Source organism: Empidonax traillii, unplaced genomic scaffold (assembly GCF_003031625.1).
Source record: "Empidonax traillii isolate 1590-97213 ecotype Southwest subspecies unplaced genomic scaffold, ASM303162v1 scaffold42:size1813164, whole genome shotgun sequence".
Taxonomy (NCBI): Eukaryota; Metazoa; Chordata; class Aves; order Passeriformes; family Tyrannidae; genus Empidonax; species Empidonax traillii.
The window spans coordinates 1,295,637-1,308,109 of NW_020955235.1; the positions used below are offsets into that span (position 1 = coordinate 1,295,637).

At 45.0% G+C, this 12,473-nt stretch overlaps 1 protein-coding gene across 7 annotated transcripts in view; it reads right to left on the minus strand.

Moving 5' to 3' along the window:
• Nucleotides 1-12,473, minus strand: part of MAP3K20 (mitogen-activated protein kinase kinase kinase 20) — a 96,312-nt gene that overhangs the window by 3,978 nt on the left and 79,861 nt on the right. For 4 of the 7 annotated variants that reach the window (XR_003570616.1, XR_003570617.1, XM_027878488.1 and 1 more), the window contains exons 17-20: nucleotides 9,367-9,483; nucleotides 7,784-7,858; nucleotides 6,609-6,759; nucleotides 1,600-2,071 (exon numbers count right to left, since the gene is read on the minus strand). Coding sequence is in view for 5 of the 7 variants with exons in the window: in XM_027878488.1 (XP_027734289.1) it covers nucleotides 1,600-2,071; nucleotides 6,609-6,759; nucleotides 7,784-7,858; nucleotides 9,367-9,483 (815 nt within the window). In the remaining 2 variants the exon portion in view is untranslated. Of the gene's footprint in view, nucleotides 1-1,153; nucleotides 2,072-6,608; nucleotides 6,760-7,783; nucleotides 7,859-9,366; nucleotides 9,484-12,473 lie in introns of those variants that run through there. The other 3 variants (XM_027878487.1, XM_027878486.1, XM_027878490.1) reach the window with 2 other exon arrangements.

A 12,473-nucleotide genomic window follows, 5' to 3' on the forward strand; every position in this document is an offset into this window, starting at 1 on the left:
TCATGAAATGCAAGTCCCAGTTCACTCTTGGTAGGTGTTGGAAACTCACCACAGGGCTCAGCCCTCACTGGGGCTGGTGGCAATCAGAGGGAGCAGAGCTGCATGTACCCCAGGAGTGACCTTTGTGTGGAGCGGGGAATTTACGTGTCCTTTTGAATGTTCAGTGACAGGGCTATGATGACAGCTCCCTCACCCTGAGGGGGTGATGTGCCAGCAGCTCTGCCAGCATTGCCCACAACTGTGTGCCAGCGAGTACCGCCTGGGATGGATGGTAGGTAGCACCTTGTTCAAAGGCATCTCTAATTTACAGTTTCTTGGCTTTCAGAGGGTACCAGGCATTGCTTTGGGTTCAGCTTCCTTTATCTGTTTCTTCCTTTTTTTCTCTCTTGCATCTTGTGAAACCCAAACTTTTTTTCCTCCTTTTTAATTGTGTGAAATCAACGTGGAGTGAAAAGGCCACGAACAAACTTTCTGACGCCAACTGAGTTTAAGCTGTGTCTTTGTTCTCAGCAGAGCTAAAGACCACATTAATCGGAAACTTTGCTGACCTCGTCTTTACTACCTGAAGACTGAAAGACAAAAGCAACACAGTCTGGCCACATTTAAAAATTCAATTAAAAAATGCCAGCTGCCCAGGGATAAACATTATCGTAGACCTCAGTAGGGTTAGTTGTAACTAGGATAAAAGAAATGCCTTTTTCTCACTCTATTTTTATTATTTTTTTCCCAAAAGAATAAAGCCTAGGTTTTGATACTCCTTCTGATTATGACAACTGTGTATGTGACAGAGTGTGCTCAGTGGTGGTGGGTAGGTAGTGCTAGGGCTTTTAATCAGGAGCAAAGTAAGAAATTCCTGAGAGGGATGGCAAGCTGAAAGTGGAGAAGTGAAGCTACTGAACTGGACTTAAAGCAAAATGTCCCTGTGTTCCCCTTTTTTCCAGACTATGCTGGTCTGATAAAAAAAATTATCTTTTCCTATAGCCCTGGCAAAAGCAGACCAGACAAGGGTTGAGGAGACCCTGCTCAGAGCTGGACTTGGCATCTGGAGGCAGAAGTGAGGTAAGGGGAGGGGTAACAACTCCTTCCCTAAGGATGAAACAGAGAGCCTTTTGTTGTGGCACTTGGCTGTGCCTTACTGATTTTATTATTGAAATAGTAAGCAAATGAGTGGATATCCAGTCAGCTGAGAACATGAGCAGCCAAACAGAGGGGAGAAAACCAAATGAAATCCCTTGGCACTGACAGTGACAGGAGGAGAGGCAGCAGCTCTCCCTGTCCAGCGGCAGGTCCCGGGCCAGCTGGGTACCGGCTTCAGTGCAGCAAATTAAATAGGAGCAGGCGCATCTTCTCTAGGTTGAATGTTCAGTTACAAAAAGGGCCAAATTCCTCTCTCAGAACATCCTCCGGCCCCGCCAGCTCCCCCTGGCCCTCTCCTTCCCCGGCTTGCCAGCAGCCTGCCTGTGGGGCTTCCTCGAGTGCTGCACCTTTATCCACCCGCCCTCGCTGGCTCTGCTCTCCCCTTCGCCCCTCCTGGGCTCGCTCTCACCCTGTGGGGGCATGCCCGGGATGGCCGTGGGCTGTGGAGGGGTGCGGGGGTACCTGTGGTGCTGGGAGGCCGGAGGGGCCACTGGCAAAGAAGTCCTGCTGGGTCTTCCCAGTTGTCGGGGGGGCACCGGGGAGCTGGTCCCACTGCGCCGCCCGCCCGAGGAGCTGCGGGAGTTACCGCTGTGGGGGGTGTTTCTACCTTTGCCAGCAGACCTGTCTCTCTCCGAAGGGGTGTCCGAGGCTGTGCTGGAGGCACTGCTGCCTTTTGAGTTCAGATGCAGATTCGAGAGGTTTCTCATCAAACTGTGTGAGATGGGAGAAGAGTTCCTGGAGTGGCTGATGGATGTGAACTGGTGATTGACGGGAGCGGGTGTCCTCCTGACGGCTGCAGCGTAGGAGTCTTGGCTGTGAAGGTAAGGCAGGTAGTGGGTGACTGTGGTCGGGCTGTGGGGGTGGCCGTGCTGGTGAGAAATGGCTTTTGCTATCTGATGCATGCGCAGTGTCTGCATCCACTGACTGTCAATGCCTGGCAGGGAAATGGAAACAAAGTCAGCTTTCTGTGAATTGATGGAAAACTACTCTCAGGTTTACCAAGGGTGTGAGGTTAGTACCAGCGTTTCTCTCACAAGAACCTCAATACATCTCAAACCACCCTTTCCCCCCCAGCCTTGAAGCATACAGTCCTGGGTTTGAGTATGTTCAGTGTTATGGTTGAACATAATGTTGGACTTTTTAAATAGCAAGTGATACAAGTATTTCTGATGCCAGTGCAGATTATGGAGCTTAGACTACAAGATACTTACTGAACCATCCATTTGGCTGTTCAGGTGGGTTCCCCTTCCCAATGTTTTTAACCCAATCTGGGTTTAAACATACCCTGTGATGCTCTAGGCAACCTCAGCAGATTTCAACACAGCTTTCTTTAGAAAAGAACCTGGAGACCTCCAGAGTAGGCACAGAGCGGGCACTCCAAAGTTCCAGCACTGCTGCAGCATCACCTTCCACCTCCATCTCTCCCATCCAGCACAGTCATACTGTTTGCAGCCCAGCACAGAGAGGAGGCAGAGCCAGTGCAAATCCCACCTGCAGCAGCCAGATTTATCTCCTCTTACTCCAATTTCTTTTCAAACTGCTACAGACCACAACAACTGGAGCTACTTCAGTTGTTAGTGTTATTACAAATTTAGAAGTCAAACCACTTTGCATCCAGCTTCATGATGGACGCAGAAAATCATCTCTGTATGTGGAAAAGCCAGTGAGGCAGCAGACTTCAGCCAGGATAGCTCAGACAGTGCTTAACTGTGAACAACTCAGGGTATTACAGTTCCCTCTACACCTACTGTGACAGCCCTGGGGTTGTAACAAAAGTTGTAGCTCTCAGAGATCAGACTGAAGTGGTTTTGAAAGTCAGTCCTGCGGTTTCCATGAAAGCCTTTAGCAAATACAGTAGTAGTAAATTTTCCATTTGAACTGCAAAGGCTGCCTGGTTTGCTACTTTGTGGGTAGAGCAGAGACCAGGAATTCCTCTTATCCAAGGCCACAGCTCTGGCCAAAAATCCATGGGGAGCAGCTAAAATTATTTTGCTCCAGAGGGGTTTGAATGATTTGTCCTTAAATATCACTAATATCATTCCAACAGGAAAGCATAACCCTCACTGCCTCTTGCTGGAACGCTGCATTGACTGTGGGGAGTTTTGTGGGAGCTGGGTAGGGGCTCTGTCCTCGTTAGGATTGCTCCTGTTAAAACTAATGGATAGTCTCTTTCATTTCTCCTTTCCCCAGACTTTGTTTGAATCTAAAGAGATTTAAATCACTTCAACCTAATGTCAAATATGTCAAAAGGAAACTGTCTTTCGTGTCATCGCTTGAGTGTGACACCAACACTGCAGACAGCTCCACCTGCACTGAGATGAACCTTCTTTCAGAGAAAGACAGATGGAAATTGCCTACTTGCTTCTTAAACTCTTTAAAACTCATGTTTTCAAAAGAAACCTGCATGCTGAAACATACTTGATAGACACTATCTGCTCTGCCATTTCCCCATGCCCTCCTATGAAAGGCTGTGGATGTAAATTACAGACCTCGTAAACCTGGAAGCAGCAGGTTGAGGATTCAAGTTTGGGTCTTCATTTGTTATCAACACTCGTGTAGCTATCACAAGCCCCAAGGGACCAAAGCCAATGCTGTCCTGAACAAGGGGCTCCCTTGAGGCTGTTCAGTCCTTGCTCCTTACAGCCAACCGTGGTTGCCAGCCCAGGCACCAGCTGCCCAGCAAGGATCTGCCAGCGTGCCCTGTGGGACTGCCTCTCATGGACCAGGGGGCTTCTCCCTCACATGCTCTCTGAGCCACCAACTGCTTGGATTTGGTGGGTATTTTTGAAACCTGGGGTTTTAAACCTGCAGCTTCTGAGGCTACAACCGCAGTATGTGTCAGCACTGGCCACATCTCTTACAGGAGGTACCCTTTATCCAAACACAACATCTGTGCAAAGCTGCCTGTGTGCCGGGTGGCTAAGGGCAGGAGGGAAGAGCTGGTCAAAGCACTTCTATTGAGTTTGGGTTGCAGGGAGAGAAAGCCAGGTAAAAAGCTGATGAAAGTACTGGCTCTCCAAGTTCTCAAAACAGCTGTGGAAAACTCCATTATTCCTAACAGGGTAGAGCTGGGTAGAGATGTGTGAGATTGTCTCCTTTAGCAGCAGATGCATTCCTAACATTCTGGTTAAGAAACTAATTTTCACCCAAGGCCCTGCACACTTTGTGTGGGTGCTGTAATTTAGTCCAAATCCTTTTGATATGCCAATACACATGGCTCCACAAAGCTGAGTACTTGTTTCTCTTGGTGAAGAGGGGCAGATTTTGGAGAAGGTCAGATTTGCCAGCTGATTCCCAATCCAGTGCCCACAAGCAGACTATGGTGAAAAGAGGCCTGCTATCATGAAAAGGCTACTGTGGATGTGTGTGCATGTTCCAGAGAGTGGAAGAAGCCTGGGCCACAGGCAGAAACACCTCTCCCAATGACCTTATGCACTGGAGGGGATGAAAAGGTTGAACCAAAGCTGACCCAGTGACAGGGTTGAAAAAGTACCAGAATTTAGAGCTGCTTACTACTGTGAAGCATTCTGGGGTTGGAGCAGAAAAACCTGACCTCTATGTCTGCTATTGATGTGCAAGTGACTACAGCAGACAAAAGATTTGTAGCTTATCTCTATGGACTGCTTCCAGAATGCTTCCTACAGTGGCACACAGGCCATCCCCCTTACCCTTCACCCAGGTAATACACAGCCCTACTAGAGGGGGTGCAATAATGGATCTGATGGTCACCAATGTAAGCAAGCTAATTGGGGGCATCAAGATTGGAGGCAGCCTGGGCTGCAGTGACCATGCACTAGTGGAGTTTGCAGTCCTGAGGGATATCAGTCAGGTAAAAGAGTAAAGTTGGGCTCCTGAACTTCAGGAAAGCAGAATTCCAGCTCTTCAAGGAGATAGTCAGTAGAAACTCCTGGGGACAAGGGAGTGAAACAGAGCTGGCAGATCTTTAAGGAAGTCGTTCACAGAGTGCAAGAGTTCCCCAGGAGCAAGAAATTGGGCAAGGAAGGCAGGAGACTGGCATGTCTGAGTAGGGAACTACTGCTCAAACTAAAGGGAAAGAAGAAAATGCACAGGGAGTGAAAAGAGTGTAGAGATGAAGTTCGGTCATGTAGGGATCCTGTGAGGAAGGCCAAGGCAAAGCTGGGATTGAAGCTGGCAAGGGATGCAAAGAATAACGAGAAGGGCTTCCACAGCTACTTCCCTGATAAACAGGTGTACTCCCCTAATAAGCAACGCTGGACAATGGGTAACAACAGATGAGAAGAAGGCTGATGTATTCAACAATTTTTTTGCCTCAGTCTTCAGTGTCAGCCTCTCTTCCCATGCCTCTTGAGTGGATGGACAGCAGGATGAGGAGTGGGGGAGCAAAATGCTTCCTGATTTTTACATCAGTGGACAAGGGAAGGGCTACAGATGTCATTTATCTGGACTTCTGTGAAGCCTTTAACATGGTCCCCCACAACACCCTTCTCTCTAAATTGGAGAGAGATGGATTTGATGGGTGGACTGTTAGGTGGATAAGGAATTGGCTGAATGGTTGTATCCAGATGGTAGTGGTCAACAGCTCTTAGTCCCAGTGGACATCAGTGACAAGTAATGTCCCTTAAGGGTCCATATTGGGACCAGTGTTATTTAATATCTTCAGTAACGACAAAGGGATCAAGTGCATCCTCGGCAAATTTGCAGTGACACCTGCAGCTGACATGCCTGAAGGATGGGATGCCATCCAGAGGGACCTAGAAAAGCTCAAGAAGTGGTGCCATGGGAATATTGTGAGGTTTAACAAGATCAAGTGCAAAGTACTGCACCTGGATTGGGGCAACCCCAGTATCAATACAGTCTTGGGGATGAACAGATCGAGAGCAGCCCGGCTAAGGACTCACCAGCACTCTTTAAGGTGATGGTCAATGAGAAGCTGGACATGAGCCAGCTGGGGCACTTGCAGGCCAGAAAGCCAAACGTGTCCTGGGCTGCATCAAAAGCAGATCAGCAGATTGAGGGAGGTGATTCTGCCCCTCTACTCCACTTTCCTGAGACCCCACCTGGAGTGCTGCATCCAGGTTTGGGGTCCCCAGCATAGAAAGGACATTGGCCTGTTGGAACGAGTCCATGGGAGGGCCCCCAAGATTTCCTCCCTGGAAGGAAAGGCTAAAAGAACTGAGACTGTTCAGCCTGGAGAAGAGAAGGCTTCTTGATGACCTAATTGCAGCCTTCCAGTACTGGAAGGGCGCCTACAAGAAAGAGTGGTATTGACTTTTTGCTGTTCACCAGAGAGGTGGTGGATTCACCGTCCCTGGAGGTTTTTAAGACGAGGCTGGATGTGGCACTGAGTGTCATGATCTAGTAATCACAGTGGGGTTGGATCAAAGGTTGGACTTGATGATCTCGGAGGTCTCTTCCAACCCAGTTGATTCTATGATTCCTTACATATGCCCTGCTCATGTCAACAATAAAGTTTGCACGTATTGACTTACCTGAGTCAGATCTGCTCCGTGAATTCCCCTCTGAGTTGGCGACCGAGGTCTGTATCATGAGTTGTACTGTCTCAACCTCGTCCTGTGCTTTCACCTTGCTCCAGCAGATAGCTTGGATGTGCCTGGTGCTTTTGGGAGCTCTAACATCACTCTAACAGAAAGAACACAAAACACAAGTGAGGACATAACAACACACAACACACTGAGCTCTCCTAAGAGGGAACTTCCATGAGTGCCTGGGCAGCAGCAGTGTTTTCAATAAAGGATCTATTTTGCAAACCACTTAGCCAGTTCTCGAGTATTTTTAGACTCTATAGAATTTTGGCCGGTACTTTGTGATTATGCGAAAAATGTGGTAGAGAGTAACTGTTTAAATTCTTGTACCATGTGGAGGAAAGATCTGAAGGCCTTCCTCTACAAACACAAAAATACATTTTACTAGCTCTGTTAATGTGAACATCAAATGTGCACTGCTAAAAGAGGTAGGTCTAAGCAGGTATTTTTGCAGGGGAACCCCCAACTAAATTTTCAAGGAGCACCAAACTCTTCAGTTTGTTGTTATGGACAACGAACTGCTGTCCTGTGAGAAACTTCAGGGTGAAAGAAAATGACTACTCTTCACATCTGAGATTTCCATGTCCAGAATTTCCATGTTTCTCCATCACTGCCTGAATAAGGACAGAGCTGGAATCTCAGTTATTAGCCTCCTTCTGATGCACAGCATTGGTCTTTATAAAAACACAATTGTAAGTAAATGTAAACCCTTTTAACAACAGCTAATTTCTATCATATCAAACTGTATTCCAGATTTTATCTTATTTTACTCTTGATTTCTCATTTTCTTTCTTCTCCTGTTGCTTGTCTGCTCTACTAATTAGCACTTCATTGAAAAGATAAAAACCAGCCTCTCCAAGTAATGCAAAGAACACTGACCATTACACTTCAAGCAAAAGGAGCTTTCCTCCTTGAGAAGTAGAGCCGTCCCAGGCAGCAGTCTGAGGCCACTGTCTCTGTAAACTTCATTCAGCTTTTGCTCTGAACTTTAGATTTTACAATTAATTGCACGCTGCTGAGACTTGATTATAGGATATAACAAAGCCAGAGGATGCTGTTTCCACACCTCCTGTGTAGGTTTTATCTTGGATCAACAATTTTATTTGTTTCTTAGAGCTTACCTCATATGTAACAACACATTCTACAGACTGGTGTTCTTCTATCCCCACAATCCATTTCTCCATTACAAATGGTGGCTGAAAAAAACATGGTGGGAGTTTTATAAGATGCTCTTCACCTCCTGCCTTGTTTTTGAAACACCCCAAAGGCATTTCCCACATCTGCCTCTTTTCATCCATTCCCATATTGCTAACATCAATACCTTTCTTAAAATTTTATGAGATAAAGTAAAGTATTCTGGAAATCTTTACTTCCTTGTTTACAAAAGTAAACCAAGAAGAGATTTCCATATGTAACAGGCAGGAGGTAAGACAATGTGGAATGCTTTCATGGGGACATAAACCCTTTTTCAATTTTATGCATGTACAGGGTTTCTTTGGCTAGATTTATAGAGGCCAGCAAGAACAAATACCTAGAGATTCTCTGAGATATTCCTTGACAAAATAAAAAATGCTGAATTATGTGAAACATTAATGTTACTGTATCTAGTTGTTAATTTATTTAAGCCTTTTTTTAAGGAAGAAATTAAATGTCCGAGATTAAAATTAAACAAAAAACTAATAATAACAAAACCAATAATAATAAGAAAAAATTACAAGTGTTTTTCCGGAAATCACTATTAAAATAGGATTAGCATGAATTTTATATTATAATCTTTGTCGGCAAATATACCTATATGACATTTCTCTTAAAATCCTGACTGTTGATAATCTGCTTTTCATTTTTTTCCTTTGGAAAAAATAACCAAAGGTTTTCCCCCTAATTTTACACCAGAAATTCACAATAAATAGCATTCAAGAGTTTGCGTGTTTTTACCAGTGCTTCTAGAGCAGCATAACTGGTAACTAAGCTGTATATTTTTTCAGTTAGAAATTTATTTTGCTAGCTATTACCAAGTGGAGCATATTAATAAAACCAGAAATTAAAAGACCAGCTAAAAAAATGCTTTTTGAATTAACAAAACTTCTGCTGCTTAGGGAAAAGCAGTCTAAGTTCTTGCTGGTAAATATTTACAGGCAGGTTCTGAAATAAGATAAAATGCCTAGTGACACTGAACTGCAGATGTTCAGTGATGTACTGTCTGCAATGGGTTTCAGTCTTTGCAATCCACTGTTGCATGAAAGAGAGTTTTAGAACCATGCAAAAGTTCTAAAACCACTTTAAAAAAAAAAAAAAAGAGAGAGAGAGAGAGAGAGAGAGAGAAAACCCCCATAAAAGTCCCAGACAAATCACATGAAGCTTCTGGAATATTTAAATCAGTTTCTTCTCTTGAAAAAGAAAATAATTTTTTAAAAATTCTTTTCTTTAAAAAGGGTAATAAATTCAGAGGGTATAACATGAAATTAAAACACGAAAATATAAATTAGTTCTTTCTCTTATTTTTCTATTGTTAACATTACTGTCAGCTTAAAGGAGAACCAAAATACCTAACTCCTATTATGATACAAATCTGTTTAAAATGTGCATTTTATTTAAAAGCTGTCAAGAGATTGAGCTTCTGCAAGCACAAAAGTCGACTGCTGTGGTATTTTAATGTCTTTGTTTGAGATCTGTGGATTCATGAAAGCTTTAAGGCTGTAAATACCTTTGTCATCTTTAAAATCTCTACATCAGGTAGGTTAGTGTTGAATGTCACATCTTTTATGTAGGTTATTGCAATTTCATCCCCGTCCATCTCCATGTACATTTTCCATTTACAATCCTATGAATAATAAAAAAAAAGAATGCTGGATTGTTAGAATACAAATAGAAAAAAAATAACAAACAAGAAACCCCAAAATGAAACAAAACTGAAGGCTGAAACAACCCAAAATCTAATCCTCAATATATGAGGAGAAGAAAATAACCCAAAAGAAAGTTAAGGGACATATACATATTTTAGGATATGCATGTTTTCCAGTGCAAGTATTGATAAAGAAAAATCCTCAGTTCTCTTGTTCAGTCTTTTCTTAGCTCACCCTGAGAGACAGCTGCCTCTCAGGCAGGTCTGGATGTCTTCAGAGGTGTGGATCCCCTGCAGCACCTCACCTGGACAGACAGCCTGCTGGAGCAGGCTTGGGAGCTCTGCACACCCATGGGGAGGTGCAGGGACAGGGCAGTGGTGGGAGCTGTCACTTGGGGTCACAGTCAGTGCTGGCAGCCAGCCCCAAGGACATTGTCCTGCTGAACCCAGGAACAAATGACCAAAGAGTCTGTGAAACACCTTCAAGGCAATCGCTCAAATAACGGGCAAGAGGATGAGCTTGTTATTACAGCTCAGTTATCTCAGATACTGAGTGCCCAGTGAGGCACTGAGCATCCTCAACTTCTGTTCACCTCCAATTGCACTATTAATTATAAGCAAGTTTAGTTTAGAAAATAATCACAGTCTAATAAACCAAAGCAATAAAAGGTATTAATTATTATCCTTAAATAATCTCCTGAGCTGAACAGGGGGCCAACACCCAACACTTTGCACAGGTGTGAGCCTGCAGAAGATGACAGCTCTGGCAGCATCCCACAGGACATCCTGCATCGGCTGAGTGCTGGAGCTGGGTTCGTGTCTGTGGCCAGGGAGGCTCCCACTGGGGACTGGAGACTGCCTGTCCATGGTCCAAAACAGCCAACATTTGCTGGTGTGCCTGGCAGGTGCTTTGGGGATGAGGTGCTGTCCGGTGCACTGAGCTCCTCCAAAATCTGAGGGACAACAGGACTGCAGTGAAGCATTGTGTATTCATCTCCATGTGGGAAGGAGGGAATCTTCCCTTCACAGTGGCAGGAGATCCTCCAGACATACCAGGGGCTTAGAAGGGTCTGTATCTGGCAAGTGTGCCAGCACTTGCCAGAGGCACTCCTCACCTCAAATCTGCTCAGAAAATGCAAAAACTTTCCACGGGGACACAGACAGCCGCTTAGGGCATGGGCCGCAGTTGTTTGCACACACAAATGTACAGCAGCCTAAAAAGTATCCCTTCATACATGACATTATCTGCCAGTGTTTGCATGTGCATCTCTCATAAGCATAACCAAGGAGCGCAGCCCTCAGAAGTCTCAAAGCTTTCAATCAGGCACTGAATTGGCAATACCAAAACAAAAGAAAACTGAAGTATAAACATTTCCAAACTGCAACAAGAATTTACGTTTGTAACAGGATTTGGCCCTGCATGTCCATCTGTCCCCGCTGAAAACTTTCACATTTTACAAGCAGAGTGGATGTGTGAGTTGGTTTTCACACTGCCCTGGTGCAAGTTTGAGTGATGGGAACTGCAGTTCAGTGGTCAGGGCACCAGACCAAGACTCAGAGGCACCAAGCTCAGTTTCCAGTTGTGCTAATGGCTTTCTGTGCAACCTAATAAGGTGACAGAGTTGCCCTGTGCCTCCATTTCCTAATCATGGACTGCATCTCTTTGCACATCTCTTTTCTGTCCTGCTTTTTGGGTTTGTGAACTAACCCAGGCTAATGCCTGTCTTGTCCCAGGTAGGCACAGCACGACACCCTGGCCCTGACATGAGCTGAGGACAGCATGTCCTATGTAACTGAACAGCAACAGCAAAGAGAGTTGCCTCGCACTCCTTCTTGTCCCTCGAACCGTGCTCCTCTCCCAGCCCACACCATTCCTGTTGTCAGCCTTTTTTGCAGGACTTCCTTCATTCATGCTATTGCAAATTGAACCTGAGGTTAGAGGCGGTTTGGTGACATTTTTAAGTTTTACAAAAACACCTGAGCCAAGGAAAGAAAAAAAATATTGACATAAAGTGCTATCCTCCAGTTAGTCCAGCACACCTCCTGCCATAATACCAGTGCCAAGCACCTGAGAGCCAGAGCTGCACCTTGTGGCAGGGCTCCTCATGACTCAGGATTTTGTGCTGTTCACTCACATTTCCCTACAGACTAGATCTGACAAACATGATCTCATTTTAAAAAACAAAAAAATCAACTAGCCATCTCTAAAGAAAAGGCTGACAAGCTGTGTACAGCCAGAGTGTGGCAGATGGGCACCTGCCAGTGCCCGGCCCCTTGCCGGATCCACCGTGCACGCAGGAGCCGCTCTCCATGCGGGAACCAATCGGGCTGCCCCACGCAGCGGTGGATGCACGAGCCCTGCACAAACACTGCCTTCCCCAGATCAGAACTGCATCTTCAGAGAAACATAACCTGTCCTTCAAAACCAGTCCCCAAATGTTTTCTCCTCCTTGGAGCCCTCTACAGCCACACTGTGCAGATACCGAAAGGGCAAGTTACCACACCAGGCACATCCTCCCTGGTCACCCAAAAATACCTGTCTTGTTTTATATGGCAAGATTTCCATTCTGTGTTATTGTAAAATCATCACTGGAAAGGAGAAAGAGAAGGAAATAAAGGGGGGCAAGAAATGGAAGGAGATGCTGGGAGGAAAAGAGAAAAGATATAAAAAAGAGAAAGGAAGGAAAGAGGAAAGAAGGAAGGAAGAAACACACCTGGTAACTATTTTGTTCAACCACACAGCAAATAATGCAAGATTTGTGTGCTGCAGAAAGAAATGGACATATTTCATTGTTTTGTAATGGAATTCTAGGTTCTTATAATAGGAGAGAGATGCTCATCCACTTAAGCAAAAATTTGGCTAGAATAACCAAGCATACGAATTTCAGTTCTGTCATGAATTGTAGCCATAAGGCTTCTCGGATTGAGACTACATTTAGCACCAGATGTATGTGGGAAAATAATTTGGA